Genomic DNA, 26,910 nt, shown 5'->3' with positions numbered 1-26,910 from the left:
AGTAGCTCATAATTATTAAAATTATATTTACCTTGACTAACTACAACAATAAAATTCTACTTATATATTAATGCGCCGTCATTTAGTGTCAATATCCCTGTAACACCAAACATCCGCTGTACTTCACTGTACCTGTAAAATATATTTTTATATTTTTTATAGTACCATTTTTCAGTTTTTAACATGCAAATATCACGTTTAATATGAATATAAGCATATATATATATAGGTTATATATATATTTTCTTCAGTTTTCTCCATCGACTGGCCTACTTTTGATTCTTCAAGTACATTTTGCTTGTCTACTTGTGTACTTTTACTTTGGCATCACCTTCATTTCAGGACTTTTAGGCCGACTTATAATGTGGGATTGTTACAGTGAGGCATTGCTGCTCTGAGCTGACTGATGTTATGTTATGTTATTACTGACACATTCATCTCCCCTCAGCTCTACTCTTGTAGACACATTTCTACTCTTCCACCTGAGGAGAAACACCTCCTGTTTTATTTTTATTTTCTCAGCAGTCAGGAGGGGCAGAGACAGTGAGAGCCTCAGGACGACCCTGCCAGAGCGGTCGGACCACCGCTTGGAAACGCCTCTCAGCGAACACACACCCATGTGCGGCCAGTAGGAGGGGCCACGTGCTGAGGTGTTTGAGAAGGTGATGCCGTAAAAGCAGCCAGTGTGTCGCAAACCAGGTGTTTTTAAGCTGGGGGGAAGGTGATGTCGTAAAGCGGACAGGGGAAGGGAGGGGTGAGGATGGGTGAGGAAGAGGAGGGGGGAGACAGGAGGAGGTGGAGGGAGGAGGTGGCTCGCGAGCGGCTGCGCTTCAGACTCAGCAAGAGGATCATGGCGGATGGCCCCAGGTGTAAGCGCAGAAAACAGGCGAACCCGAAGAGGAGCAGCGGTAAGTCCCAACTCCTCCGTACCCGCCGCTGGGCGAGCCGGGCGGGCTGCCGGCGAGCTTTTCACTCGGTAAACTTCTCCTGGAGACTTTTGGGAGTGAGTTGGAGCACATTTCGGGGACTTTTGGGGAGTATTAGTGTGTTCATATATCCCAGTGTGGTGGTGTACCGTTATACCTGGCTGGCTTCTCTCTCCGCCTAGCGGTGCATGGGGCCGCCTGACAGAGTGAACCGTTATCCGTCAGCCAGAATAACCCGAGGAGCGCTTGATAGTTGTCTGTATTCTTACTTTCCTCCACTTTTCCTCTCTTTGTTACTGCACTTTTCTGCCACTTTCCCACCCACAGCAACACTTGGCGGCAGGTTGCGGGGCTTTCACATAACAACGTGGCCCGTTGAGCGCAGTTTGTAGTTTTAGTGTATGATTTTTTTTTTCAGGGCGAGGTTGTTGCGAGGTTAGTTTCATGCTAACTTGCTGCTCACTCGGCTGCGGACGGTGCAGTTTGTCACTGCCGTTCTAAATAAGTCAACTTTATGTGTGTGTTTTGATGGCCGAATGGGGAAATCGTGCTTTCGCGGTAAATACATGGGATTTTCTGCATTGGGTTTGGTCTGGTCCACTGCTGCTCCGGTGATGGCAGAGAGATGGGATGTTTATTTTATCTGCACTTCAGCCCTGCCTGCCACAACTGCAGCACCACTTGTTCCCTTAGTTAAGGTAAGAGTGGAAACTGTATTTTTAATCCACCTGAAGTATATTTAGCACATATATCAATATCATGCATGCATGTCCTCATTGCTTGCACCAGTTTACCTTCATTAAAATAGCATTTTTAGTTATTCGGCGTGGTATTTTTGTTGATTGTTGTGCAAATTGCTCCTACTGCACAGTGTTGGCTGCTGCTTTTTGCACCTGTAAATTCGGGATAGTGAACTGTTTGCAATGCTGAAAGTAAATGATGCACATGGCTGCATTTTGGGCATTATTAGAAATGTATATTTTTTGTTTCCCAGCATAGAGTTTGAGTCATTTCATCACAAATATGGACTTGTATGTGCTTGGTTGTGTGTGTTGACATTATATTTACCTGATTTTAGTGTCCGCTGTGATATAGCCTACTAGTTGTAATAACCCTTTATTATCACCTACCGGGGGTTTGTTTCTGTGATGTCATCATGAAATGATACCAAATGAGGTGTTTCACATATTAAGCATAATTTTGAGTCCACCTGTCATGAAGTAAAGGATATAAAAATAGAATTCAGGTCTAGGTTGTTGTAATAACTTTAAATTCACACATCCTTTTATAGCCAGACTCTCTCATTGGACGGTTTCTTACCTGTATACTCTCCCCCTCTCACATCGTATCAGCCAATAAAAAAAAAGTAAACCCATATATTTATATATTTTAGACACCGTTATGAGGCTTAATGTGTGCGAGCCGAGGGGCTGGAAAGCACCTTTTTTTCCTCCTGCTGACGACACGACGGTGACTCTGTGCGTCCGTACAGGAGCCATCACCATCATCATCATCATGTTTACCTGAACGCGGATAACGGGGCTGACAAATGGCCTAGAAATAAACAGAAATAACACCTGCAGCTCTCGACCGTTCACGGAACAGGATCCGCTCGCCGTTTCCTAAAGGCTCTGTGTCTCGTGAGGAGCCTGGAAAACCGCTCCAAATGTCAACTTGTGCAGGTATAGATGATTTTTTTTTTTTTGTAGTTTTTTTTTTTTTTTTTTTACCGTGTGCCATGCCAGCTTCGCATGGATGCTCGCCTCCCCTTCATTCTCGCGGGATTTATCTCACAGACACACATTTCTGACCCACTTGTGCATGTTTTATCTTTCCTTTTATGTGTTTTTCTTTGGTGTGTGTGTGTGTGTGTGGATTGGTCGCCTTGTTTGGTCTCGTGCACTCTGCAGCTATGTGTGAGTGTCTGCACGGAAAATGAGCAGTGCATAAGGTGGTTATTTCTCTGTTATTCCACACCGTGTGCAATAATAGTGCTTATAGGGCTCACCGTCAAACCTCTCGTTTCCATCTATTGTGTTGCGGTAATTCGTTATACAATTTCCTGAGCGGTGTGCGGAAGGGAATGGCGGTCAGTACCATTACTGCAGTGAAGGCGGGGTTGCTGCTTTTTTTTCTGGACCGGAGACAGCCAGGTACGCAAGGTGATGCAACACCTATAAAGGTGTATTTTAACCGATTTCCACCTGATATCCTCGCAGTATCAGGCTCAAATACTTCATGGGAATAATCCTCAGCGTGTCGTTTGGTTTTAATTTCCAAACACATAACGGGTAAATGAGATCATAATGTGAAAGGAGGCGTCCGTGTCCGTATAACGGGGCGCACAATCAAGATGGCAAAAGGTGCTGTGATTCAGTGCGCACCGCCTTCATCTGCTCTGCCTCTCCCGTTCCTTTCATTTTCCACCTGCCTCAATCCAAACGTGTCTTTTTTATTAGTTTTTTTTCCACTGCTTGTTCACAGCCCTTTCACTCCTTTGAATTTCAATGGAGATTATGTGCCAAACATTAGCCTGTGCTAATGTACCATGACCTCCAGTCTGTCATCACCATGATGTGGCACACAGCTGCTGATCATACCACAAACTATACAGTCTCAAAAGCTTCAGTTCATATGCTCTCATGACTTTACACATATGCTAGTCTTAAGGTGGACCAACTTCCTGCCATGTATTATAAAGTGAGTAAATAGACTACAGATGGGCCTTCAGTGATAACTAACTATTCTTCAGGTGATTGTAGATACATTTCACTTTACACTTTTCACGTTGGAGCCAAATCTTCTCATGATTTTATACATTTATTTATTGTTTTGGGTTTTTAATTATTATTTCCCAGATTCTTAATGTTGTAACGATATCAAAATACTCAATCGATATCCTACATTAATTAACAAATCGATCTTTTCTAACACCTTACATGCTCCAGGGATCCATCTCCTTTCCTCTCTTGACAGTTTACTATTTATATTTATATATTTGAGAACATTCTAAAGCAGCATTATAAGTATTACAGGCATTTTTTATAATTGTCCTCATATTATAGCCCATGATGAAGAGACTGACAGTTTCAGGTACATATTTAACAGTTTAACATCTTTAATAACGTGTGAAGGGCACAGTCGTACCTACCGCTGGTTCTCTTGGGTCCAAACCACAACATCAAAGTTGGCAATGCATTTTATTTTGTGGTTTTAGTTTCACAGTGCACAATTATATTTTAGTGAACCAGAACTGTTAACAAACTCATTAGCAGATCGTTATCAGTTGGATTAGGTAATCTGCCATTCTTGCTGGTTGGAGGCAGAAAATAAATCTACTTAGAGTCCATGTAACGTAAGATAAACACTGTCTGTGCTCTTTGCGGAAGTTGATTTTTTCCAATTAGGTGTTACCATTCTTTTTTTAAAACCTTGTATTTTGTAGTCATTTCCTGTAGTTATGATCTCATTCATGATGAGCCACATTGCAGTTTGCTTGAGAGGAGACTGAAGCCCTTTGACACAGAGACCACGGGCTGCACTAAAGTCCTTTCTTTATGCCATTTTTGTATTTTACACAGAAACTAACAATCGTAGCATCATGCAGCCCCAGTGTGTCATTTTAGACAGCATGTTGGTATCGCAGAAGCAGGAGTGATGGGCGTAACATGTAAAACAAAAGCATATGCATCGACAGTGCTTTATAAACATTAACAATGGCATTAACATGGCAATAACAAGCATTTACCATCTCTGTTAAATGGCAGCTGACGAGCTCCTAAACCTCATTGTTTATCGAAGTGCAGACATTTTTGGCTACTGTTTTTCTTCTTTCTTTCGCTGCTAACTGCTACTAGTTATATTTTAAATCTCCCGAAGTGTGTTGCATACTATGTCATCAAAACGTCACACCTGTGCCGCCCTTGATCCTGTCCTGCCAGTTGTCTCTTTTACATCGACGTTGTTTTGGCGCTATAACTACCTCCACTGCTGGCTTAAAGGCAAGACAACTCTGTCTCCCCATTCCGGGATTAAATGGGGCTTGAGACTCATTCAGGTGTCTGTAAGCATCCTAACGTAACCTGAGGGCGTCACACTCATTGCAGTTCATGGGCCACTTACAGCCCTATTTGATGTCAGGTGGGCTAGACCAGTAAAACCATTGCATAATAGCCTTTAAAGAACAACACCTCCAAATGTTTGATGTACAAGAGCATTCTGAAAAGGTTCATCCATTTATGAAACAGTCGATGAACAGCCTGAAGAAATGTCTTAAAATAAATAAGAGCAGCTTCAACAGTGTGTCTTAGTTTTTCCGCATTTAGTCAGTCTAATACTCACTGTCACTACATGTGTATTTGTCCATTCATTTCCTCTCCTGTGCAGTAATGCTGGCATCATCACACCAAACTAAAGTAGAAGCTATTGAGGAGGCAGGTTAATTCTTGCCCTACAGACCATTTACAGATCAAAAGTTTAAGCAGTAGCTTAGCAATAAGGTTCCACCAGTATTGTTTAAGGTCTGAAACAGATTCTTTTGTACTGAAGCTGCTGCTTGATAATATTTTGCACAGTGTTCAATATATCTAAATATGACCACAATAAGTATTCATTGTTCTTTCAGAGAACTATATTCTGGTCAGGGTGGAAAAGCCTTCTACTATCTTCTTACCGTCTAACTGTCTCCTGACACAGTCAGCTCTCAGATGTTCTTCAATGTTAGGTGTGCAGAGTCATCCAGTGGGCCAGATTGTACTCTTTGGTGGGTTTGTGTGATGACACCCCTGCCCTAACCTCCCTAGTGTTAAGGATAGTTGACAGTTGGCCTTGCTCTACTTCTTTACAGAGATGATTCCCCACTAGGCAGCGACTGTAAACATGGTGCTATAAAAGCCCATTAAATGATGAGTGTCATCAAGCTATAGGCCTGCAGAGACCCTCAACAACCTTTACTTTCTTCTTACTGTACTTGTTTTTGCCAAATGAAATGCTTACCACACATTAGACTGAACATTAGCGTAAGTAGCAGCAGCATGCACACTACATGAAACAGTTATTTCTGTGTTTTTAAAGTAATTAGATATAGAAGAAAGAAAAAAAGAGCAGAGAATTGGGAAGAATTAGGACGTTGTTTCCGTTTTAGGTCCTCGATGAACTTGCTTTTAGCTCCACCGCTTGTCGATCGCCCGCAGTTCTTCTGTAAATGGCAGGTGTCGGCCCTCCATGTGTGCCGCCTGTTGCTGCTGCCACTTTGGTCACGGCTTCGTCATCCAACGCTTTTCCACTTGCTTTAAAGTGCTCCGTGTTTGTGTGTGTGTGTACGAGTACGCTCTCAGCTGGGCTGTAATCTAACGCTGCAATTTAGGGACTACAGGAATGCAGCCTGGTGTTAACATACCTTGACAGGATAAACACAGCGGCCTACTCCCAGGCTTGGACTGCTCAAACCTTCATGCCTGCCAGGGCCTGGGCTTTAACCAGTGTCTGTCCGTCTGTCCTGTTTAAGTTTTTGAGGAATAAGAAAAGGTTAAGGTAGTTAAAGGTGCCCTCTGGAGTTAGGTTTACATTCACTCTCATGAAATTGTGCATTGTGTGTATCCTTGAGCTCTAACATATGTGTTGAATGCTTGAAATATTTGCAAAGCAGATTTAAAAAAAATGAGTCTTGCATTGTTTATATCCAGTGTCAACTAGCTAGCAGACTTCTTTTCATTGCCTTTGCTAGTGCTTTGCTGCGTATCTTAGCATGTTTGCACCACCTTTTGAGCAAAGGAATAGTGTGAAACCACTGGCAGGAATGTATATTGTATCATTCATGTGCACACATATACGAAACAGGGATCCACTCATAGAAAAAGTTATAGCACTCTGGAGACCAAAAACTCCACAGGGAACTTTTAAATTTCCCCGTTGGTGCCAGTTCGAGAGCATATGCTCTGCTAAAAATGTTTTATAATAAATTGCAGATGTATGTTTGGTTAAATTATTTGGAGCATTTTCACTAGCATTGATAGCGGTGCATCAACAGACAAGTGTAGTGTTTATAACAGCTTCAATGACTGTTCACTGACTGCTGTTTTCTATAAGTTATATCAACTAAGGGAAACAGACATTTGTTGATACAAAAGTGCTTTGAATTACTTTTTTAAAGGAGTACTCTTGTCTCTCTGGTGACAGGCTCTTTGATCAGCTTACTGTTGTTTGATGCGATGAGATGAGCAGCATTTTCTCTGTGTGTCTGGTATTTATTGGGCTCTCCTCTGCAGATGCTGAAGCTGTAATGCTCTGTTAAGGCGTTGCATGTTGTACAAGCAAGCTTTGCATCATCTTGTGGGGACTACGGCCCTTCAACTGAGCTTATTGCTTCAAATCAGGCTGTGGCATGCTGTGTCTTTGTACATCATGTAGTTTTAAAGGAAATAAAGGGTTGAATTAAATATAAATGCTGCAGCACGTTTTATAGTCCTCTTATTTCTTTTGCTGTTGTATGAATGAACCATTTTCTTGAGGTGCACCAGTCACAGCAGTCTACGGAGGAGAGGAGTCATGTGACTGTCCTGCCTCTGAGATATTATTCAACATCTATGTGTAGCTAATCGTGAAGTTCACAAAATTCAACATGTGAGTGTGGCAATTTTTGAGTGTAATGTGAATATTCACGCACATGTGAACCTTTGTTGTGTATTAGGGGGGATTGTCAGAGGGAAATGGTCCTTAGTGGTATTATTAAAATGGTTGTGGTCAACAGTAGCTGTTAATTGATCTATGACCACTGGCCATTCATGTTACTTTCTCCTTGTGCTGAAGTGCCCGGGGCTGTGTGTGTGTGTGCTGTTTCCCTCGCACAAATGGGCCTGCTGAATGACAAAGCACTACAGGATGTCTTTAGCAAGTCAGCATTAACCCCTCCCATCGCCTTTTATGGTCCAGAGGGGGAGGTGCGTGAGGGCTACTGATGCTGCTGCTGTGACTAATTGAGTAGTGTGTGTGTTTGTGTGTGTGTGTGTGTGTTAGTGAGAGGGAGAGAGGGTATGTGTTGTGTGTTAGCATCAAGGTGGGAAACAACTACTTTTCCTCCAGGCTTTGCATAACAACAGAGGCCTACTTGTTTGGATTTACATGCATTAACATGGTGCCTGTTGTGGAAAATCAGCGGTTGCTGCTGATGCTGGTGCGTTTCAATTAGATGACGTCAGCCGTAAAGGCACCTTGATGGATCTGGCATGGACAGTTGAGGCAGATGACTCAATACAGCCTCATAAAGGCATACGCATAAGCTTTGAACAGGTTTAAACGATATACACCCCCGCATTTGACTTGCATAGTGTTTCAAGCAGGGTACATAAAGGAGTCAGAGAATGGATAAAGTGAACATTGAAGCCATGCTTAATGAGAATGAAATGAGGAAAACAATATCTACGGTTGTTTTGATGAGCTTATTATATAATGGATTTTAAAGGCAGAAAGTGAGGGAGTGTGTCATTATAAAAACATTGAGGCAATGATTTTCACACTGACAGACACTGTACATTAGCAGATGTACTGAGGTAGGCTAAGCCAAACAACACAGCCACAATCACCTCAGTAACTAAACTACATACTCAGAAAGAAGCCTTTATCAAACAATACGTGACTTAAAACATTCGCCAGCACAGACATGCCTGTCGTCGTGCAGGTGTGATTTGCTTGTGCTACTCTTGAACACTCAACATGAGAAGTATTTTTAGTCAAGGTGGAAGGGAAATGATGTGCTGCCATCTGATTGGATACGAAATTGAGAGCTACCGATTGTGTCACTCGCAGGAGTCTAAATAAATCCAAAACACAAGGGGCACATGTGGCTTTTGAAACTCAAAACTATACGTTTCTCTGTGTCACCAGTGTTGACAGCACAGGTTTTAAAAGAAAGCCCTCCTCCCACCCCCCCACAGAGAGACCCACCCACCCTCCCAGTCCTCCACGGAGAGGTCAGAGGTCGGTGAAGCAGTCCTGGGGCTGTGTTACACCAGAAAGCACATGAGCCACATGTGCTGAGAAGCACTGTAGCAGCGAGCAGCATGAAGATGCTCATTTGGTTATGTTTGGCTTTTTCTTTCTCTTTGTGCATGAGTGAAGATCATAGGGACATATCATAGATAGTTTTTTTGATGCATCAAATCATTGCACAGCAGTGTGTACATTTAAAACTGAAGTTAAGGTCCAGTGTGTAGGATTTAGTGGCAACAAGCAGTGAGGTTGCAGAACTGAAACTTCTCCCATGTGCAAAGCATTTAGGAGAAGTGCAGTGGATGATGTGAAAAGGTGAATGGCTCTATCTAGGGCCAATGTTTGATTTGTCCGTTCTAGGTGACTGTACTGCTTCATTTGTAGATATAATCATCTCACTCAAGGTAACAGTTACACAACGATTGTTATTTTCAGGTGATTATAAACTAATGAAAACATATTTAGGAATATTGTACACCATTTCTACCAATAGATGCCCCTAAATCCTACACACTGGACCTTTAATAGTGTTTCTACTTCACCAATGTCACTTTTAAAGGACCTGTCCACTGAAAAATTGTTTTAGATGCATTTGTAGTCAGTCCTCAAGTGCCAGTCCATGCGCACCTAAATCAATTTAGGGCTAAATTACATCTTAATTATATCAAGTGTGCAAGACTGGAATTGCAGGAAAACTTTAAGGCAGGTGGACCTTGATGCCAAAGTAGTGCAAAACAAACGTTCAATGCTTGCTCCATGTTTAGGCTGCAGAAATGAGCCTTGCCCACATAGAAACCTCCAATACAATCAATATATTTGTAATAATGTAGAGTATAAATGTCATCGATACCCGGATTATTAGCAAAAAAGACATGCCCATTTGTTGCTATAGTTTAGTGAAATACATTCAGCATCTAAAGCTGCTGGGCCCTCATAATAAACATGTTAAGGATATGTACCATGCTAAAAATGAAGAGCTCAGAAGAGTGGTAGGGACTTTCTGTGTAGTCTGCCGTGTGGAATTACAATAATATCATGGTACAGCCAAATCCTCCTCCGAACTTACAATGCCGTTTAAAATTGATGTCATGAAGACAGAGTTTCCTGACTGCCACCTACGCTCAAAACAAAGCCAAATGTGGAACCAGAACTGAAATTTACCTCCAGCGCCACTGGTGCATAAAATCTCAGAGGAACTGCCAAACTCGTATTAGCACTTTTCTTAAAGGTGGCCTAACCCATTTCCACAAGTAACCTGCTTTGCTGTTGCCTTTCATCGTTCCCATTCAGCCACCTGAATATTCATGTATTCAAGAGGCTCCCTGAGCAGCTAGCAGCTAAAACTTTAATCTACACTGTGTGGTGCTAACCAAGGCTGAGCTGTGAAAGGCAGTCTGTTGTGAAAGGACCAAGTTTATTCTGCTGCTGCTGACCAACATCCCACCTCACGCGTGCATCTGTGTGTGTTAAAACATCCACATACGAGTGCATGTGTGCATTTTCAATTTGGTGTTTAATGAGTTTATACATGTGTTTATGCGTTTGTGTGATTGTGTGGGTTTTGTGTGCATGCAGGCCAGTGTGTGTCAAAAGAAAGAGTCCCATTCAAAGTCCTGTGTGTATGGGAGAGGGGGAGCACTCTTTCACACTGAGCCTGTGGGAAACTCCTCTCCCTCTCCTTTGGTGGTGCTACAATTTGCATATCCTGCCATCCTCCATTCTCTTTTTTCTCCCGCCGCCTGGTGAAGAAGAAGAACAGAGTCCGCCGGCTCCTCCAGCTCTGAGGAAATCAGTGAAAACGCAGCCCAAAGCTGCTGCCTGCCTCCAGGCACTGCACCGAGCCACAGCCTCGGATGTTTTACAGTAAAGACTGAGTTGAGCCGTAATCCCGTGCATGTTCGTCATTGAAGTGGTGTGCCGCTTGCCTGTGATAGGCTACTCACTTTTATTTGCTTCCATTAAATTTGGGACACATCTCAAAGGTAAACCAAAAAGGAACAGGTGTAGAAAAGGAAATGTGGCGCTGAGAGGAGAGAAGGAGCAGATAATGAAATAGATACAGAAAACAGTGAAGCAGTACAAGGTGAAAGCCTGACTTTGCATTATATTATGAGCCCTACATTTGTTCCTGTACTTCACCTTAGTTTTATTCAGTCATAGAATCAAACAGGGCTTAAACAACTGCTCAAATAATTGATTCATTAACATAGAATATATGTCAACTACATTGATATTTGATTAACTGTATTAATTATAATTTTTTTAAAGCTAAAAAATTCTGAACTTTATCCAGTTACAGCTGCCGATTTAAGAAGATATACTGCTTTTCTTTGTCTCATCTAAAAGTATACAGAATATTTTAGGATTTTGAACTGTAAGTTAAAATCTGAAGGTTTCATTTCAGGCTTGAGGAAACTAAAATGGCCATTTTTCAGAAGTTTCTGAATAGACTGTATGAATAGGTTAATTGGGGAAATGATTGTTAGTTGCAGCCCTCATATTAAATGTTCTTAAAACAAGTAAAATCTACTGTTTTGAGAATAGCTCATTCTACCTTTTTGTAACATTGGTGATCCAAATCCAAATCGGCATCAAAAAAGACAGAGGACCCAACAAGCGTCAATAATTAACATTTGATTGAAGACAATACAAGTTAGGTCAAGTGTTGGACATAAGTGCACGTCACTGATTACTGATCTTGTCATTTATGAAAACCGAGGTTTTCTGACACAGTGCTACTGACTTACTTGGATTTCTCTACTCTGTGCTGTCTTGACCAGGACACTGGAAGAGGTTTTTAATCTAAAATAGCACTGCATGCTCACTAAAGTTCTACAGTACATAGTAATGGAAAATGTCTCTGTAGGCATGTAGCGTAGCATATCCCTTTCATAGCTTCTTATGCTCAAATCCCGCTTCACAGGAGCCAGATTATTTTCATAGGAACATTATGCATTAAAATAACTAAAAGAACCACAGCGGGTTATTTATTCAGATTTCACGTTTCACATTATTACTTTAACAAACCAAAGCTATATAAAACCACGACCAGAACTAAAGAATTCTTGAGAGATTCCAAATAATTTATGATTGAATAAAGCTTAAAAAAAGGTAAAATGTTAAACCTCGAGTTGGAGCAAGGGAGGCGACCTCCCAGCAGCCCTAGTGGTCTCAGGAGACATAAATCATGAGCGGTGGACAGGTGGGTTAGGAGGGGCCTGGACTCACTAAAGACACCCCAGAGACCTCAGTGGGTACAGCAGCAGCAGGACAGGTGGGAGTAGAATAGAGAATTAGATTAGAAGCACGGTAGAATGGTTTCATCTCATCTTTTACACCGTAATTGTATCGTGTCTCAGATTATATGTAATACAACATATATAACATACCTACCATTTATACATTAAATCAACCACGCCTCCTCTTTGGGAGGTTGTTGCAAGGCATTTTGGGAAAAGTCAGTCCTTACCAACCTCTTGTTCACACATACAGACGCCAAGTGACAGACTCCATCTTGCCTCTCATGAGCCTGAAGCTTACTGGTGTCTTTAACATTGAGTTGGTAACCTACACACTTAACTCTGATTAGGCAGTGATTTCCTTCCATCGCCACTACACTGGCGCTGGAGCTCATTTGTGTTTAAACACTTTCTCATCCAAGTCACTTGTTGAAGTCATATCTCGGGGGAATTGGGAAGTCGTTGACCACGACTTTGAGCTGATTACTTTCACGCAGTTGAGTTGGAGCAGAAAACAATTCTGTGGCTCTGTTTCTCCATAGGGAATAAAATGAACATGATTGGATTTTGGCAGGTTGTCGCTCCCAGTGTCAGAGGATAAAGTTTTGTCTTTTCTCAGCTTCCTTGTATTGTCTCGCTCTGCGACTACTGAATTTTTGACCAGTGGGTGCACCATCATGTTTTTCCAGGTTCAATTCGCAATTAGTGAGTGCTGAAACAATTAGTCAAGGAATCGATCCGTCAATGAACAGAAAATTTACTGGAAACTAGAGCTGCAGAGATTAAATGATAATCGATTAGCTGTTGACTATTAAATTGACGTCCAACTTATTTCAGAGTTCATTAATCGGTTTGAGTCATTTTGTACAAAAAAAAGTCAAAATTTTCTGAATCCAGCTTCTCAAATGTGAATATTTTCTGGTTTCTTTACTCATTTATGGCCGTAAATTGAATAACTTTGGGTGGTGGACAAAACAAGACTTTTTAGGACATCATCTTAGGGTTTGGGAAACTCATCAATCATCATCAACAGATCAATCGTCAATGAAAATAATTGTTAGTTGCTGCCCTATTGGAAGCCATTTTGGTAATTCATTAATTATTTGTCATTTTTCAAGCAAAACATTTGATAGTTTCACCTACTTAAATGTGCTGATTAGCCATTTTTTGTTTAATAATGTATTTGTTCCCCATGGTTTTTGGATTGTTGGTCGAATAAAACAAGCATTTTTAAGATGTTAGCTTGTGTTTGGGGAATTTAGATGCACAATTTTGACTATTTTCTGATATTCTATAGCTCAAATTGATCCATTAAGAACATGTTCATACTTAAATCAGTAATGAAAATATTAGTTACACTGGTTTCTGACTGGTCTGATCACTTTTAAATGGATGTTTCCTGTATGAGTAGACCTGTCTGTAAACAGTGCACCACTATTCCATGATTCTGTTGACGTTCTGTAGTCAGGACAGGTTTTTCTTTATTTATTGGGATGTATGTGTTTCATAGTTGGACAGAGACAGAGCTGCTGTCTCTCTGTTTTCCCTCTCCCACCATGCAGGACAGATGGTGAGTGAACACACTGAAATGGAACAGAGGATTTGATTAGAAGCTGAGTCGAGATGTGCACTGTGGATTCTCTCTTTGTGTCTCTCCTCCATCCTGTGTCCTGTGGGCTTGATGTAGAGTGCATGGAGCCAGAGGGATGATATATTAGGCTTGTAAAAAGGAAGAGGAGGTGGAAGACACCTCTTGCTTGCAAACAAAATATGCAGGTCTATTCAGATCCCTTAATAAACTGTCAGCGTAGATTTAGATTTGCTTGTTGATGTAGGAGAACATTAGGAGTTGTCCTTTGTAAATCATGCAAGCAAATTCACGGTCGACTGAAAGAGAGAGCTGGAGAGGCTAAAAGAAAGGGAGTGTTGTTATTGAATTACAGGTGATGGCTGCTAATTGGGCCCTCCAGAGGTTGTGTGTGTGTGTGTTTTTGTGTGTTTGGTGTGAGTGTGTGTGTGTCTGGCTCAAGGGATGCGGAGTTGATGAAGCTGTTAGGGTAAAGTGCGGGGCCCCAGAGCGCTCCCTGAGTGCTGTGCTTTAGAGGCTGTCCTGTCCCCGCGGAGGAGCGCTAATGGAGGCCACCCAGCCCTGAAGAATTACACCCAGACGGGATGGATGGAGGGACGATGGAGCCGGGGGGTGATGCTGCTGTAATTGAGGCGGCTGCTGGGTGAGAGGAGGGCTCGATTTTTGATGAGCTGTAGGCATGAAGCAACACGTTTGCACCGGAGCCGCGACAATAACTGCATTACCTCCCCACCGGGGTTCCTGGCAGGGTGTCGGCAGGGCCTTAAAGTCATATCTGAATACATGTTTTTCTGCTATCATTGATTCATGTGACACGACAGTGATGCAGCCCTTAGCCATTCCATGAAATTGTAAAAATGTGATGTTTGACATCTGATCTCTGGGAACATCCTCTGTTGTACAAGAAGCAAAGTGTTTCATGTTTACTGTTGTAGCAGTTTGTTCTTTGGAATAAACAGAAGAAAAACTAGAGCTAACATTAGCAGTGATAGCCAATAGTGCTGGCGTTATATATATTCATATAAAATATACCCTGGTCCCAGCTTATCAAATGTAAAGATTTACCCAACTGCAAACCATTTTTCACAGTTTATGGTTCATACTTTTATGCTGAGTCATGATTGTGCCTTTTGCTGCTTGTTGATTGAGCTCCTTTTTTAAATTATTCAGTTATGTTGTGCTATTTCTGGTGGTTTTTGTGTATCTCTTTGGGTAAGATAATGACACCAGCAGCACAAGATCTGGGGTTTTACTTCCATGTGTAGTGCAGAGCTGAAACCATTAATCAATCAGTTAATTGACGCACAGCTAATCCAGCTTCTCAGTCGTAAGGATTTGCTGTTTTTCTTTGTTTTAATGCTTTAGTGAACTGAGTATCTTTGGGATTTAGACTGTTCAAGTCTGGGTAAAGTAAAATCAGAGGTTTTTGTCTTAACACATTCTACATATTAGAAAATACTTGTTGAATACACATGAAAAGACAAGTAATTTAAAAACATCACCTTAGGCCTTAAGAAATTTGACAAGCTTTACTATTTTCTGGCATTAGACCACACAGTTAGTAGATTAATTGAGAAAATAATGAGTAGATTCATTGATGATGAGCATAATTATTAGTTGCAGCTCTAGTGTAGTTTCCTGGGTAGTGCATAGCTTCAAGGCATTTTGGGTAAAATACCCAGTCTTACAGTGTCCCTGCCCTTTTCACTGCATTTTATGTATTTATCATCACATCCAATTTGCTTCCCCTCTGTAATTGTTATTCTTTTCTCTGCCGAGCGTTCAGGATCTCCGCTGTCACTGAGAATGCCACCGTGCTGATCCACGTCGGCAGATTTTTGTCGATCAAAGCAGTTTTGGCATCGGTGTTGCCCACTGCAGCGTGATTGCTGAGGTGTCAGCTGTTCAGTCTACAAGAGATGTGGACAAACGACCTCGCGGGCTTTCTCATCATTTTGTTCCTATGTTTGCGCTGCTGCCACTCGGCGGGATTTTGGCTCCCTCTGCCTTCCCAGGGCGAAACCTGTGGGGCAAAGGCGAGCACACCTTCATCTGTGTGTGTCTGTGCATGTGGACGTCTGTGAGGCCATCTGCATCACCATACTGTGTCGTGAAGCTGCGTTATTAAAGTCTCACAAGACTGAAGTTCTCAACCAGAAATGATTTGTGTTTGTGTGGCTTGTTTACTCTCAAGAAGGTGTGTCTGTTATGGCAGGATGTGAGTGACGGGGTCTACTGTGTGTCCTCACAGGGGTCCCTCTGTAACAGCGCTGCAGCATTGGTGGGTGGGGTCATTGTGTGTCCTTGTTTGGACCCAACTGCGTGCAACATTTCTGTGTTGTTCACATACTTTTCAACGAAGAGCTGATAATCTAAATATTGCATTTCTTTGTAGCGGTGTCTCTTCTCTTGGTGCACCAGTGCTCATGGGGGAAACGCTGTGCTATCTTTACACCTGCCTAGGTAAACTGTCATCCTCACTTTGCACTGTAAAGCATAAACATCAGATGTCAAATCACATAACCACTCGTGTTACAGTTTATCTTAACAGCTCTCGACTTGATAGAAATGTGACAGCATTTAGAGCAGAGGAAGGGAAGTTTTGTTTCTAAAAGGTTCGTCAATGTAACCAGATTTTATTGTTTTACACTGAAGCCAGTACCTTATTTTTTTGGCACAGACCTGATACAATTTTAAGATTTTGATCTTAGTCTTGAAATGTTTGGTTCAGTCGTGCCACTACAAATTAGCTGTTGCCGTCAGCCAGTGTAATCGATGGGAAAAAAAAGAGTTTAATTTCCTCCCTTCATCAAGTATGTAACCTAAGCAGAAGTCTGGCTGAGCTGCAGTTTTCCATTTTGGGTTATTGGTATAAGAGAATTGGCACAGGTGCAGCTCTGAGGCTGCAGCTTTTACATCTCGACTGGGTTTCATCAACACTCCCCCCCCCCCTCTGGTCTCATTCAGCAGGCATCTTAATGTGAACTCAGAGATACTTGGAGTTAATCTCACCAACCTGTAGTAAGCTTGTGTGGAGGCTCATTAGTCACCAGTCGCTTTGCCTCTCATAGTCTAGCAGAGAGGCTGGGCAGAGGCCCAAAATTCAACAGAAGAGACATTTTTAAAGCAAAAGATCAGCAGTATGTACTCTGTGGATACCGAACTTCAATATCCTTACCACATGTTTCACATAGAGTAGGGCTGGGTGAAGAAATCGTTACAAATCCCGAAAATAAATTTGAATTGATTCACAAAAATATGTATTTTTAATAACATTAATGTAACCAAACATGCAGAAGTCAACTGCCAGGGCACAATGCAGCATCCGGAAGTTGTAGCTACAGCACATTCATACATGAGTAATCTTGTAGTTTATTTGCAACAAAAGGCAAACATTTGGGCACATTTAGGATTTCATGACTTAAAGGGATAGAGCACCCAAAAATGAAAAAATTCAGCCATTATCTACTCACCCTCATGCCGAGGGAGGCTCTGGTGAAGTTTTAGAGTCCTCACATCCCTTGCGGAGATCCCAGGGAGGAGTGGGTAGCAACACAGCTCCACCTAATGGCTTCAGGACACTTGGATCACAACGGACGAGCAGTATGGAGATATTTTGTGGTTTCAATTATGTGTTCCTGGACGTTTTATTCTGGGGCGCCGTCAGCCTGCATTAGGTGGAGTTGTGTTGCTACCCACCCCCCCCCTCGGATCTCCGCAAGGGATGTGAGGACTCTAAAACTTCACCTGAGCCTCCCTCGGCATATGGGTGAGTAGATAATGGCTGAATTTTCATTTTTGGGTGCACTATCCCTTTATTAAGTGGCTTTGCAAGAACGAGGTCAAGTATTTTGTGGATACTTATAACTTTATCACCTTCAGCCAGCTCTGGTCAAGCGAAGATAACAACTCTGCCTATAGTCTGTTAGTTAACATTTTGTCCTGTACCAATGTCACAAAACCTTAGAGCTCAAACAGTTATTCCATTTATTTGCTGTTGACTTGACAAAACAAGCAATTTGGGGATTTCATATACAGTACTTTGTCTCTGAGAGACTATAATGGCGGTTTCTCTTACTTTCCTCTGACATTTAATACACTTAATGATTAATAAAATAAATAATTATTTGTTTAACCTCTAATTTTATTATTACGTGAGTGAGCTTTTGAAATAAATGTTACAATAGTTATCCCAAATCAGATAAATATGAGGAAATGTGTTCATTGGATGCAACCTAAAATGTTCCTCTCTTGTTGGCTTTAAGTTTTACTTCTTCTGAAAAAACCAAACTGTTAAAGCTCCTGCCAGCATCCTGTCTCTTCCACTTAATTCATGTGAAGACAAATCCAGTTTATGTGCATCTTGCCCTCATCAGATTTGTCTAGCACTTAAATACAACTGAAAACAAGCAGAAACAGGCAGAGTAAGCAAAAAATGGAATGCTGCTATTATATGTGTGTTTGTGCATTAGTATGTGTGGATTGATGTCTGTGTGTGTGTATAGCCTTCTCAGCGTAGCAGGTGTGCCTGGGCTTCAGCCCCATTACTAGTCTCATAAATACCACCTGACACCGTTACAGCAGGCAGGCTTCGATATAAAACTCTCTTCCCGTGGCGTGAGCATGCAGCCTTTCAGCAAAATTATATTATACCACACTTCAGGGGAGGAAAGCTACACCCCTGCTCAGTACCTCTTAACAGACCGAGCTGGCCTGAACACACATGCTTTCTCTCAAGCTGCGTCCTGTGGCTTCAGATTTGAGCCGTTTTTATTTCTGTATTTAAAGCACTTTTGACAAACATCTTTTCTCAGAAGCTCGTCATGAATTAATTTGACTTGACTCGACCTCACTTGGCTCCTTCTTTAGTTATTTTTAAAAGTGGATCCTCCAAAGCTATAATGTGTAATGTCCAACATGTTCATTTGAGACCTCAGTCTTGGCCAAAAGACACACACAGTCACTTAAATACACACACTTTCAGAAGCATTAAATATGCATCAAATTTAACAGTCCTCAAAGGACGAAAAATATCATGAAGGCCAAGGTGCCCTGGAGTTTAATCCCTCTCTATCCTTTAACAGTTAAATTTGGCACATTTGTAACTCAAAGGCATTGGTTATAAGTATTTGTGTGGCATTCACTTTGCGCAGATACACCTGTGCAGTGTTTTTCTGTTTAGCCTCTTTGCTGCCTCGCCTGGATGACATTTCAGTCGACCGGCGAACTGAGCGTGCTTGACATTTTGCTAAACTGCGTTCGGAAAGGTTCCTGCCTGTCCCTGTGTTTTCCTTCCCCTCCTCCCTGCATTGTGTAACTGGGTAAACAGGCACACACACACACACACACACACACACTCAAACACATGTGTGTATCCTCTCAGACTGCCTATACATCTGGGGAGTTTGCTTTGTACGCCTGCAGGCTTAGGATTATGCCTTTGTCTTTATTGCCTTCAACACACAGAGCAGCCTTGAGTTGTTTATTTTTTGATGTTTTCCCTAAACACACCTGTAAAGAAAAAGTAGGTTAGCATCTCATTATGCTCTCAAAACAGGTCATTATTATCTCAGTCTGTACATGGAAGTTCTCTACTGTTTTTTCTGTCTTGCGCCCAGACTTTGAGAGTTGCGCAGATGCACCAAATAGGAAAGTTTGATCTGTTTGCATGTAAATTGATACACCAAAGATGATCTCTTGTTCCCAGCTTGTGCTGTAAAGAGCAAACCTTTTGAATTCATACCAAACAAACGGCTATAGAGGTAAAGTTCTTTGAAAATATCTTGCTTGTAGCTGTGCCTCCTCCAGTCACCCCAGAGGTTCAGTTGAACTTTTAATCCAACGGCTGAAAGCATATGGAGATCGTCCCCTTTGCTTTAGTTCTGTGCCACACACACACACACACACACACACACACACGAAGCTCTGCACTGCCAGCTCTGTGGTACCCGGGCACGGACTCATCTCCCAGCTTGACGCTCCCCTCGCTGACAGCCATTCAAAAAGCAAGCTCGCTACCCATCAGACATCCAGACGGCAGCGGCATGGTCTTCATTTAGTGAGGACAGAACCGCCATGCCCGCCGGGGCTACGTGCCAGGGAGCTGCCTGCAGAGCTCGCCACGGCTGCTGCCAACTCCTGACATACAGTAGATGGGCGTTCTTTGCGCCGGCCGTGCCAAAAATACAGTGGTCTGATTAAGTAATATGATGTAAGATGGTGAGATGGTGTGAAGTAGCCCGCTGCATTTTGAGATGGAGATATCGTTAGTGGGGAAGGGAGGCGGAGGCTGCAGCTCTGTCCGCTCTCCATCTGTGTTCTGATTATGAAATTAGGCTGCTGACTGGACACAGAGACCCATTCATAAAGGCTGAAGCTGCGAGAAAGCAGGGACTTTGCAGTTTAACAGGTGGACGGTTATTACAGCATGATAGAGATGTTATACTACTATAGTATTTGGATTTCAGATCTACTAAACTGAATTTCGGAAGTAGAGTGATATTGTTGATGATGCTTTTCAAGAAATGGCAACCGCTAGTGCTTTAAAGACAGTGAAATGTAACTCATAGCATCTTTAGCTTCTGTATGTGATTCCATCTTTTGGTTTGATTGCTTCAAAATTAGCATGATTTAGCAAGCATAGTGTATGTGGAGAGCAGACAGAGCTGATACAACCACCCATCCATACAACGTATCTGATGCAGGGACACAGAAATAGAACTTTAAAATATATTGTTTCTTTCACTCTGCTGTTAAAGAACCTTTATGATGTGTTTCGGTAGGTGTGTTTGCATCAGCCCATGTCTCATTGAGAGAAGCGTCTGTGTGCTTTATCTTTAAAGCAAACATTCTGACTGATGTTACCTTACAGCTGACCTCAGTTTGCCCAGACTACTGAGGTCAGAAGTGTTATCCAGGAGCATTTTTGACATGACAGCAAAAGCCTGTGTGCGCTCACCTTAAAGCTCAGGGCAGAGCCACAAGAGGCTTGTCTTGTATAGTGTTAAGCTAAGCGCTTAGTTCAGCGTAGCCTAGCCAAGTGAAGCATGGCGCAGATACAGAAACCGCTCACGGCAATACACACTTCCCCCACAGGCGGGCTTGTGTTGCGGAGGCATCTATCTCTCGCAGAGACACAGCTAAACACACAGATGTCATGTTTTGCACATCACAATGCTCAGCTTTTACTGATGCTAAGCAGCTCTTTGTAACCAGTGGAAGTCTACAGTTCTCCGACCTATTTCCCAAGGAGTTTTCTGCCAGAGAGAGAGAGAGAGAGAGAGAGAGAGAGAGAGAGAGAGAGAGAGAGAGAACGTGTGTGATATGAATACTGAGCAGGTGAGAATAGGAGGAAAATGTAAGGGAGCTGGTAGTGAGGATGAGATCATGACCACAGCAGTGCAGCGGTACCTGCTGGGGCATAAATCAGGCTCACAGAGATTATTATTGATAAGATGGAAGTGTTTTTTTCCTGTCGAATCTCACTGTGACCAATGTAAGGGAGAGGAGAGATAAATTCTGCAGGCAGGACATTAAAGCGGAGTTTCTTGACAAAATGAGAGAGCCACATTTTTTTCAAGCATGCTGCTAAAAGCAGGCAAAGAGAGAAAAAAAAAGATTGTTGGCTTAAAAGTAAAACCAGCTATTGAGTATATTTGAGTTTTCTGCTACCTCATGATCTTTCTATGGAAAACGTGTACTTGTGAGGAATGAATGTTAACCATCTGGGAAATGCTTTTTCCAATGGAGAGGGGAATCATTTTTAGAAATCTATGCATTGCCATTTCAGGCATGCCATTCAAACAGTGGTCTTGTCATCTCCGCATGGACAGAATAGGTAGCGAACACGTTGACTGTAGTTTTATTGATCTGGTGTATGATTAGCCGAATGCTTCCACATTACCTGATTGCCTATAGGATATCCTAAAGGATATCTGTTTGGCACCAGTGAAAGAGAAAGCAAGAGCTAATGGATATTAAATTAGTCCATGTCCAAATTGAAATTACATCACTGCAACTAAAGCGTGTCTGGAAAATCAGGGTGTGGATTGAAACACAAGATGTGCTGGAGGTAACCGAGTCCTCTGCTCTGCACTTTAGCTGTCATTTAAGCACCTCTGAATCTCCATCTCTCCCATCATATTTTATGATAATCATTATATTATAAATGTGTTTTAAGGCTGTATCAGTCAGGGTGAAGCTCAGAGAGTAGACAGAGTGTTATGTGTGATTAAAGCCTTAATAGGTGAACCTGAATGACATTTCCAGTGCAATAACCCCAACAGTCTTGAAAGGAAAGGTCAGCGGAGACAAAATTAACACACAGAGCAAAAACCAAGCAGAAGTGTTTCTCTCAACGATTTGTTTTCCCTTTCAGTGATGAGTCCAACTGTCCTTGTAGCTTTCCAGGCAACTCCTATTGACCATCTTTTGTTTTCGCTGGTTTGCGCCAGAGGTTTCACTCTCAGCACCCAGTGATGAAGCATGGCTTGATTGAGAGGATATTAACCTTGTTGCACCTAGCAAAGATCAACCCAACCCCCACTTGCAGTATAGAGTGACAGGAAAGATGGAGGACAGATGGAATGGGGATTGTGTTAAAGGTCATAAAGGAATGCTGCCCCCAAAGTACATGGCACATGTCCACTGAGCAACCTGGACCGATCCTTTCTGTCTCTCTGTTATGTGAAATTGTCCAATCTAATACTTGATGGCTGTGCGTTAGAAATATTACACCTTATAGATGGAGGTCACAGGTCAGGAACAGCTACATAACATCTCCTCTGGAGCTAAAAGGAATGTAGCATTAGGGACACGTCAGCAGGTTGGTCGCTTGCTGAGTCTCACCCAGATGTTTGGGTTTAAGAGAAGTCCACCAAACCCCTGCTGTCCATGCAAATGGCCCTGAAATCACAGCTGCATTATAGCCTTGGGCTGTATTATTATTTAATCTGCCAATTATTTCATTGTTATAATTACTAATTAAGTAATTGTTTGGTCTGTATTAGGACTGCAATGATGAGTCAATATGTCAATTAAAAAAAAATAACTTTGGATAATGGATGAATCATTGATACTATTATTTTTCTGACATTTTATACACTAAAAATGTTTTGCAGATTAATTGACAGAAAAAATAAGTGTTGGTTGCAGCCCTAGTCTATATGTATGTTAGAGAACATGAAAAAATTCCATGTTCATATATTTAAATTGATTATTTTATCTGACCAACAGTCCAAAACGTAAAGATACTCAGTTTACTGTCATAGAGGATGAAGAAAATGACCCTAACCGTAACCCTCACATGTGACGACTATCAATCAAAATTGTCATTGGAGATTAATTTTGTGGCATTTGACTTTTAATTGATTGACCAATCATTTCAACTCCACTGAAAACATGTAAAAGATAATACATGTGCTGCTCTTTGTTGTTGTCTTACTTTACAGACAATTAGCTCATCTGTCATGTTTCAGCAGCATCATTATCAGAATCACAATCTCTTGAATGACTAAATATAATAAGAGGCGAGGTAAATTGCCTGGGAGAGGTGTATTCACAGATGACAGCATGCACGCAGACCTGCTTGGTACAAAGATAGCAGTATAAACAGACCCGGGGAACACTGAATGACACGTGGTAGACAGTAGAAAATAACTATAATTTAGAATAAAGCACGGGTGGTTGACTCTGGAAAACCAATGCATGCTGTTTGCCGTCGAGCAGGTCTGCTCAAAGTGCACCAAAGTGCAGCAAAAGTATCATGTTCATTTAATTTCAACCCTGCTGAGAGTCTGATGTCGTACAGAATATTCACCATCTAATTACACGGTTGTTCTGGTTCATCTTTCATTTTCTCATCTCTTTTCGTACAACCACAAGGTATTGTGTCATATTGCTAAATTTTTTTTTTAAAATCCAAGGAAAGTTTACTCAGCACGCAAGATCAGCAGCTACAGCCTGCTTCACATTCATACACATGGACACATTCAGACCTGGAAACAGCCCAGTGTAATCACAGTCTTCTGCTTTTTTTCCACTAGCTGGGAACTCGAGAGAAGTTTGAAGTTTATTACCCGCTAAAGGAGGGCATAACAAAGTTAGGATTTTAGTGGTGGTCTGCAGATACAGTTTTTAAGCAGGCAAATCCTGTATTTTTCCACAGCTTTAAATGTGATCGGTAGTTCGGATGATTTATCACAAACAGATACAGAGGACTTGTTGTCATCCACTTCAATAATGACTTTCTCTTTGTGTATTTGTCTTCTGAATGTTTAATATGAAATCTCACTGGGAGAGAAACAAGGACGCAGTGAAATGCGATTACCTGCTGACAGCCTAGTGGTCCACCTGACAGACTTGATGTAGGAGATGACTCAATGTAAATATGAATGCAGGGGTAAGACTCATACACCCCACAAATTTTGGAAGACTACCATGCTGTGAAACTACTGGGTCAAATACTAATGCTGAGCATCCCCAAACACAGTGATGACCTAGATTTGCTCCCACCAATAGCTGTCACTCCAGCAGAACAACACAGGATCCTAAGGGGCTGCAAGAACAAATAACAAATCCCCAGAACCTCCGATGCTTTATAAAAGTGTCACCCGCTGCATGTCTGCCTGTTTGTTGTTTGTTTTGTCGATCGTAAGGCAAATGGTGCATGCGTCTGTGTGCAGCGGGTAAAGTGTCGCGTAGGCGCGTTTCACAGGAATCTGGGGCTGGATAATAAGATGGTTACAGGACTTCCTGCTTCCAGATGTGCACCAGGTCTGACAGACTGGAGCCGTGTGTGTTTTTATGGTGACATTTTAAGCATTTAGCTAACATTCACATCCTGATTGATTTGGGTTAAGTTGAAAGGGAAGAATAAATCTGTATTCATGAATCAACAAAAATAGAAAACAGGCCGGCATGATACAATCTGAGTTTAGCTTGTTTGGAAAGTGGAACAAACTTACATGGATTGCTCTCTGTGGTATCACTGATGAGGCCTCTTTCCTGTCCACCAAGAGAGTGTGACCAAAATGTATTTTTAAAGCCAGTAGTGATACATAAATAGAGCTAAAACGATTAAGCTAGTTGTTCAGAAGAGAATTTAAGGTAACTTTTTATAATCGATAACCCATTTTCATCTTTAATCTTTAATCATTTACAAACAAAAATGTCAAAGATTTGCTGGCTGCAGTATATCAGACGTGAGAGTTTCCTTTTGCTCTGCTTTTCTCTGTCTTGTATGACCATAAGGTCATATGATTGCATTTTGAACTGTTTTATATATTAAATGATTAATTGAAAAAATAATCTGTCAATAGGTAATCTCAGTAAACAAACTCTACATATGTATGCAGAACCTGTAGGCGACGGACAAGATTTTGGTATTGGAAGTGTTCTGGTTTCGGTTTGTAGTCCAAGTAGTATCGACGAATCACGTTAGAACGACATTTTGTGTGGAGAGGTGGAAGGCATTAGCCAAAATGCAATCTCAGAACCCATCGGCTATGTCTGATTATGAATAAGCTTTATGTCAGCTTTTTTTATGCAGATATCTGTTAATAGAGATTAGCTGAAAAGACTGAAAAGGAAAAGGAAGTCTTGGCTCGGATATCTGCAGGGTACATTAGACCAGCTCGAAATATTGGCCCTTGCTCCCAGAGACTTATCATTGTCAGACGATAGGTGATGGGTTACGAGATTGGTCAATAGGCAACATTTTGTGCCAGTATTCATTATCTTTTAATCAATGAGTTTTCCACTGAGAGCACCTACAGGCAGAACACATCAAATTTTATTCATTTTTTTGCAATACCTTTACGGCAAGGTGATCTAATACCTAACAGACTGACAGGGAGACTTCCTGTTCCTTCCTTTAAATTAAGAGGCACCACCACGGTGTTGTGGAATATTGCCATAAATACAAAAAAAGTGAAGAAAATGAACCTGCTTTACATGTTTTTATTCAACTAATCAGAGAAGAACTTTCAACATATTGAAGAGTGATGTTTGGTATTAAATTAAAGGCCAGTACTGGAAGATGTCAATCAGTCTATAGCAGGGACATGAAGACAACTGGACAACAGCACAAGAAATTTTAAAGTCATGGGATTATACAAATTGCATTTCTGTACATAGAATATTTATGAAGTCTAAGCGTCAGTAATATTATAACAAAGATATAATTGCATGTGAGAGAACAGTCTTTCACGTCGATTTTGTTTTGTATGAATACGCTTGTGCTCTCTGACTCGGTGGGTGGTGGTTTGATAGTTGAATTCGGCCCGTGTGGTGGGAGCAGTACACCAGTAACACTTTAGAAAGCTGCAGTCTGTATTTTAACACAAGTGCTGTTGCATTCCTGGTGTACAGGATACGCCACCCAGGTAGCATTTGCAGATGTTTGTTTTGCTATTAGTTACCCTTGTGAAAAAAGCACTGCTGCCTGTGTAATATCTGAAATTTTAATTTCACGTGTTGCTAGAAGATAGTGTAATTTAAAGTTTGAGACGGCGTGTGGGAGTTTTCCAACACATTTTGGCAGACGACTAGGCCGCTCGGGCTGGGATACAAAATCTCATGCAATGCTACTGTGTAAATTGTGCCTGTGCTGATGCCAACGGGGAAGATTCCTCTGTCTCTGCTGCTGTATAAACTGATTTTTATTCAAATGAATGGATTCAGGAGCAGCTCCAACTCTACTACGCTTTGTTGCATTTCAACCACAACATAGCTGCCCCTGCTTCCTTCTCTCCTCCAGTGTGTCATGTGGTTAAAGGCCATGTGCTCAGAGTTTCTCCTCTCCCCCTCAGTGACCGCTCCTCCTTTTCCTCCTCCTCCTCCTTTCCTCATGAGGTGGCCTCTCCGTGCTTAGTCTCTGCTCGTTCCCATTCAATGGGCACCAGTGGCCGGTTAGCGACCTTTCCGACCTCTTTAGTGCTGATTGGCGCAGCATGGCTCTTGGCTTGGCTGCACTCTCTCCTTTCTGCCCTCTGGTCTTACACTGAAACATGGCTGCTCAGTGGGGGGTGGCAGAGACTGTTGGTAACCAACAGTGTGATGGTCACCAGCTGCACTTTATCCTCATGTGTTGTCAACTAAATATGCTGTGATGTACTAAGATTGCACTTGATTTTAAGCCACTTTTTATAGTGGTAAATTATCACTTGTCAAA

The 26,910-nt window shown here is 41.8% G+C and overlaps 1 protein-coding gene across 3 annotated transcripts in view; it reads left to right on the top strand.

Annotated features, from left to right (window-relative positions):
* Positions 1–727: 727 nt before the first annotated feature.
* The window catches only part of LOC117271637 (zinc finger E-box-binding homeobox 1-like), a 76,009-nt gene continuing 49,826 nt past the window's right edge, over positions 728–26,910 (top strand). The window contains exon 1 of one of the 3 annotated variants that reach the window (XM_033649946.2): positions 728–908. In XM_033649946.2, the coding sequence (XP_033505837.2) occupies positions 761–908 (148 nt within the window). In that variant the 5' untranslated portion in view covers positions 728–760. Of the gene's footprint in view, positions 909–1,273; positions 1,625–2,329; positions 2,609–26,910 lie in introns of those variants that run through there. The other 2 variants (XM_078172992.1, XM_033649947.2) reach the window with 2 other exon arrangements.

Source organism: Epinephelus lanceolatus, chromosome 12 (genome assembly GCF_041903045.1).
Source record: "Epinephelus lanceolatus isolate andai-2023 chromosome 12, ASM4190304v1, whole genome shotgun sequence".
Classification (NCBI taxonomy): domain Eukaryota; kingdom Metazoa; phylum Chordata; class Actinopteri; order Perciformes; family Serranidae; genus Epinephelus; species Epinephelus lanceolatus.
The sequence above is the reverse complement of the archived record's forward strand: the minus strand, read 5'-3'. Positions and strand labels throughout refer to the sequence as shown.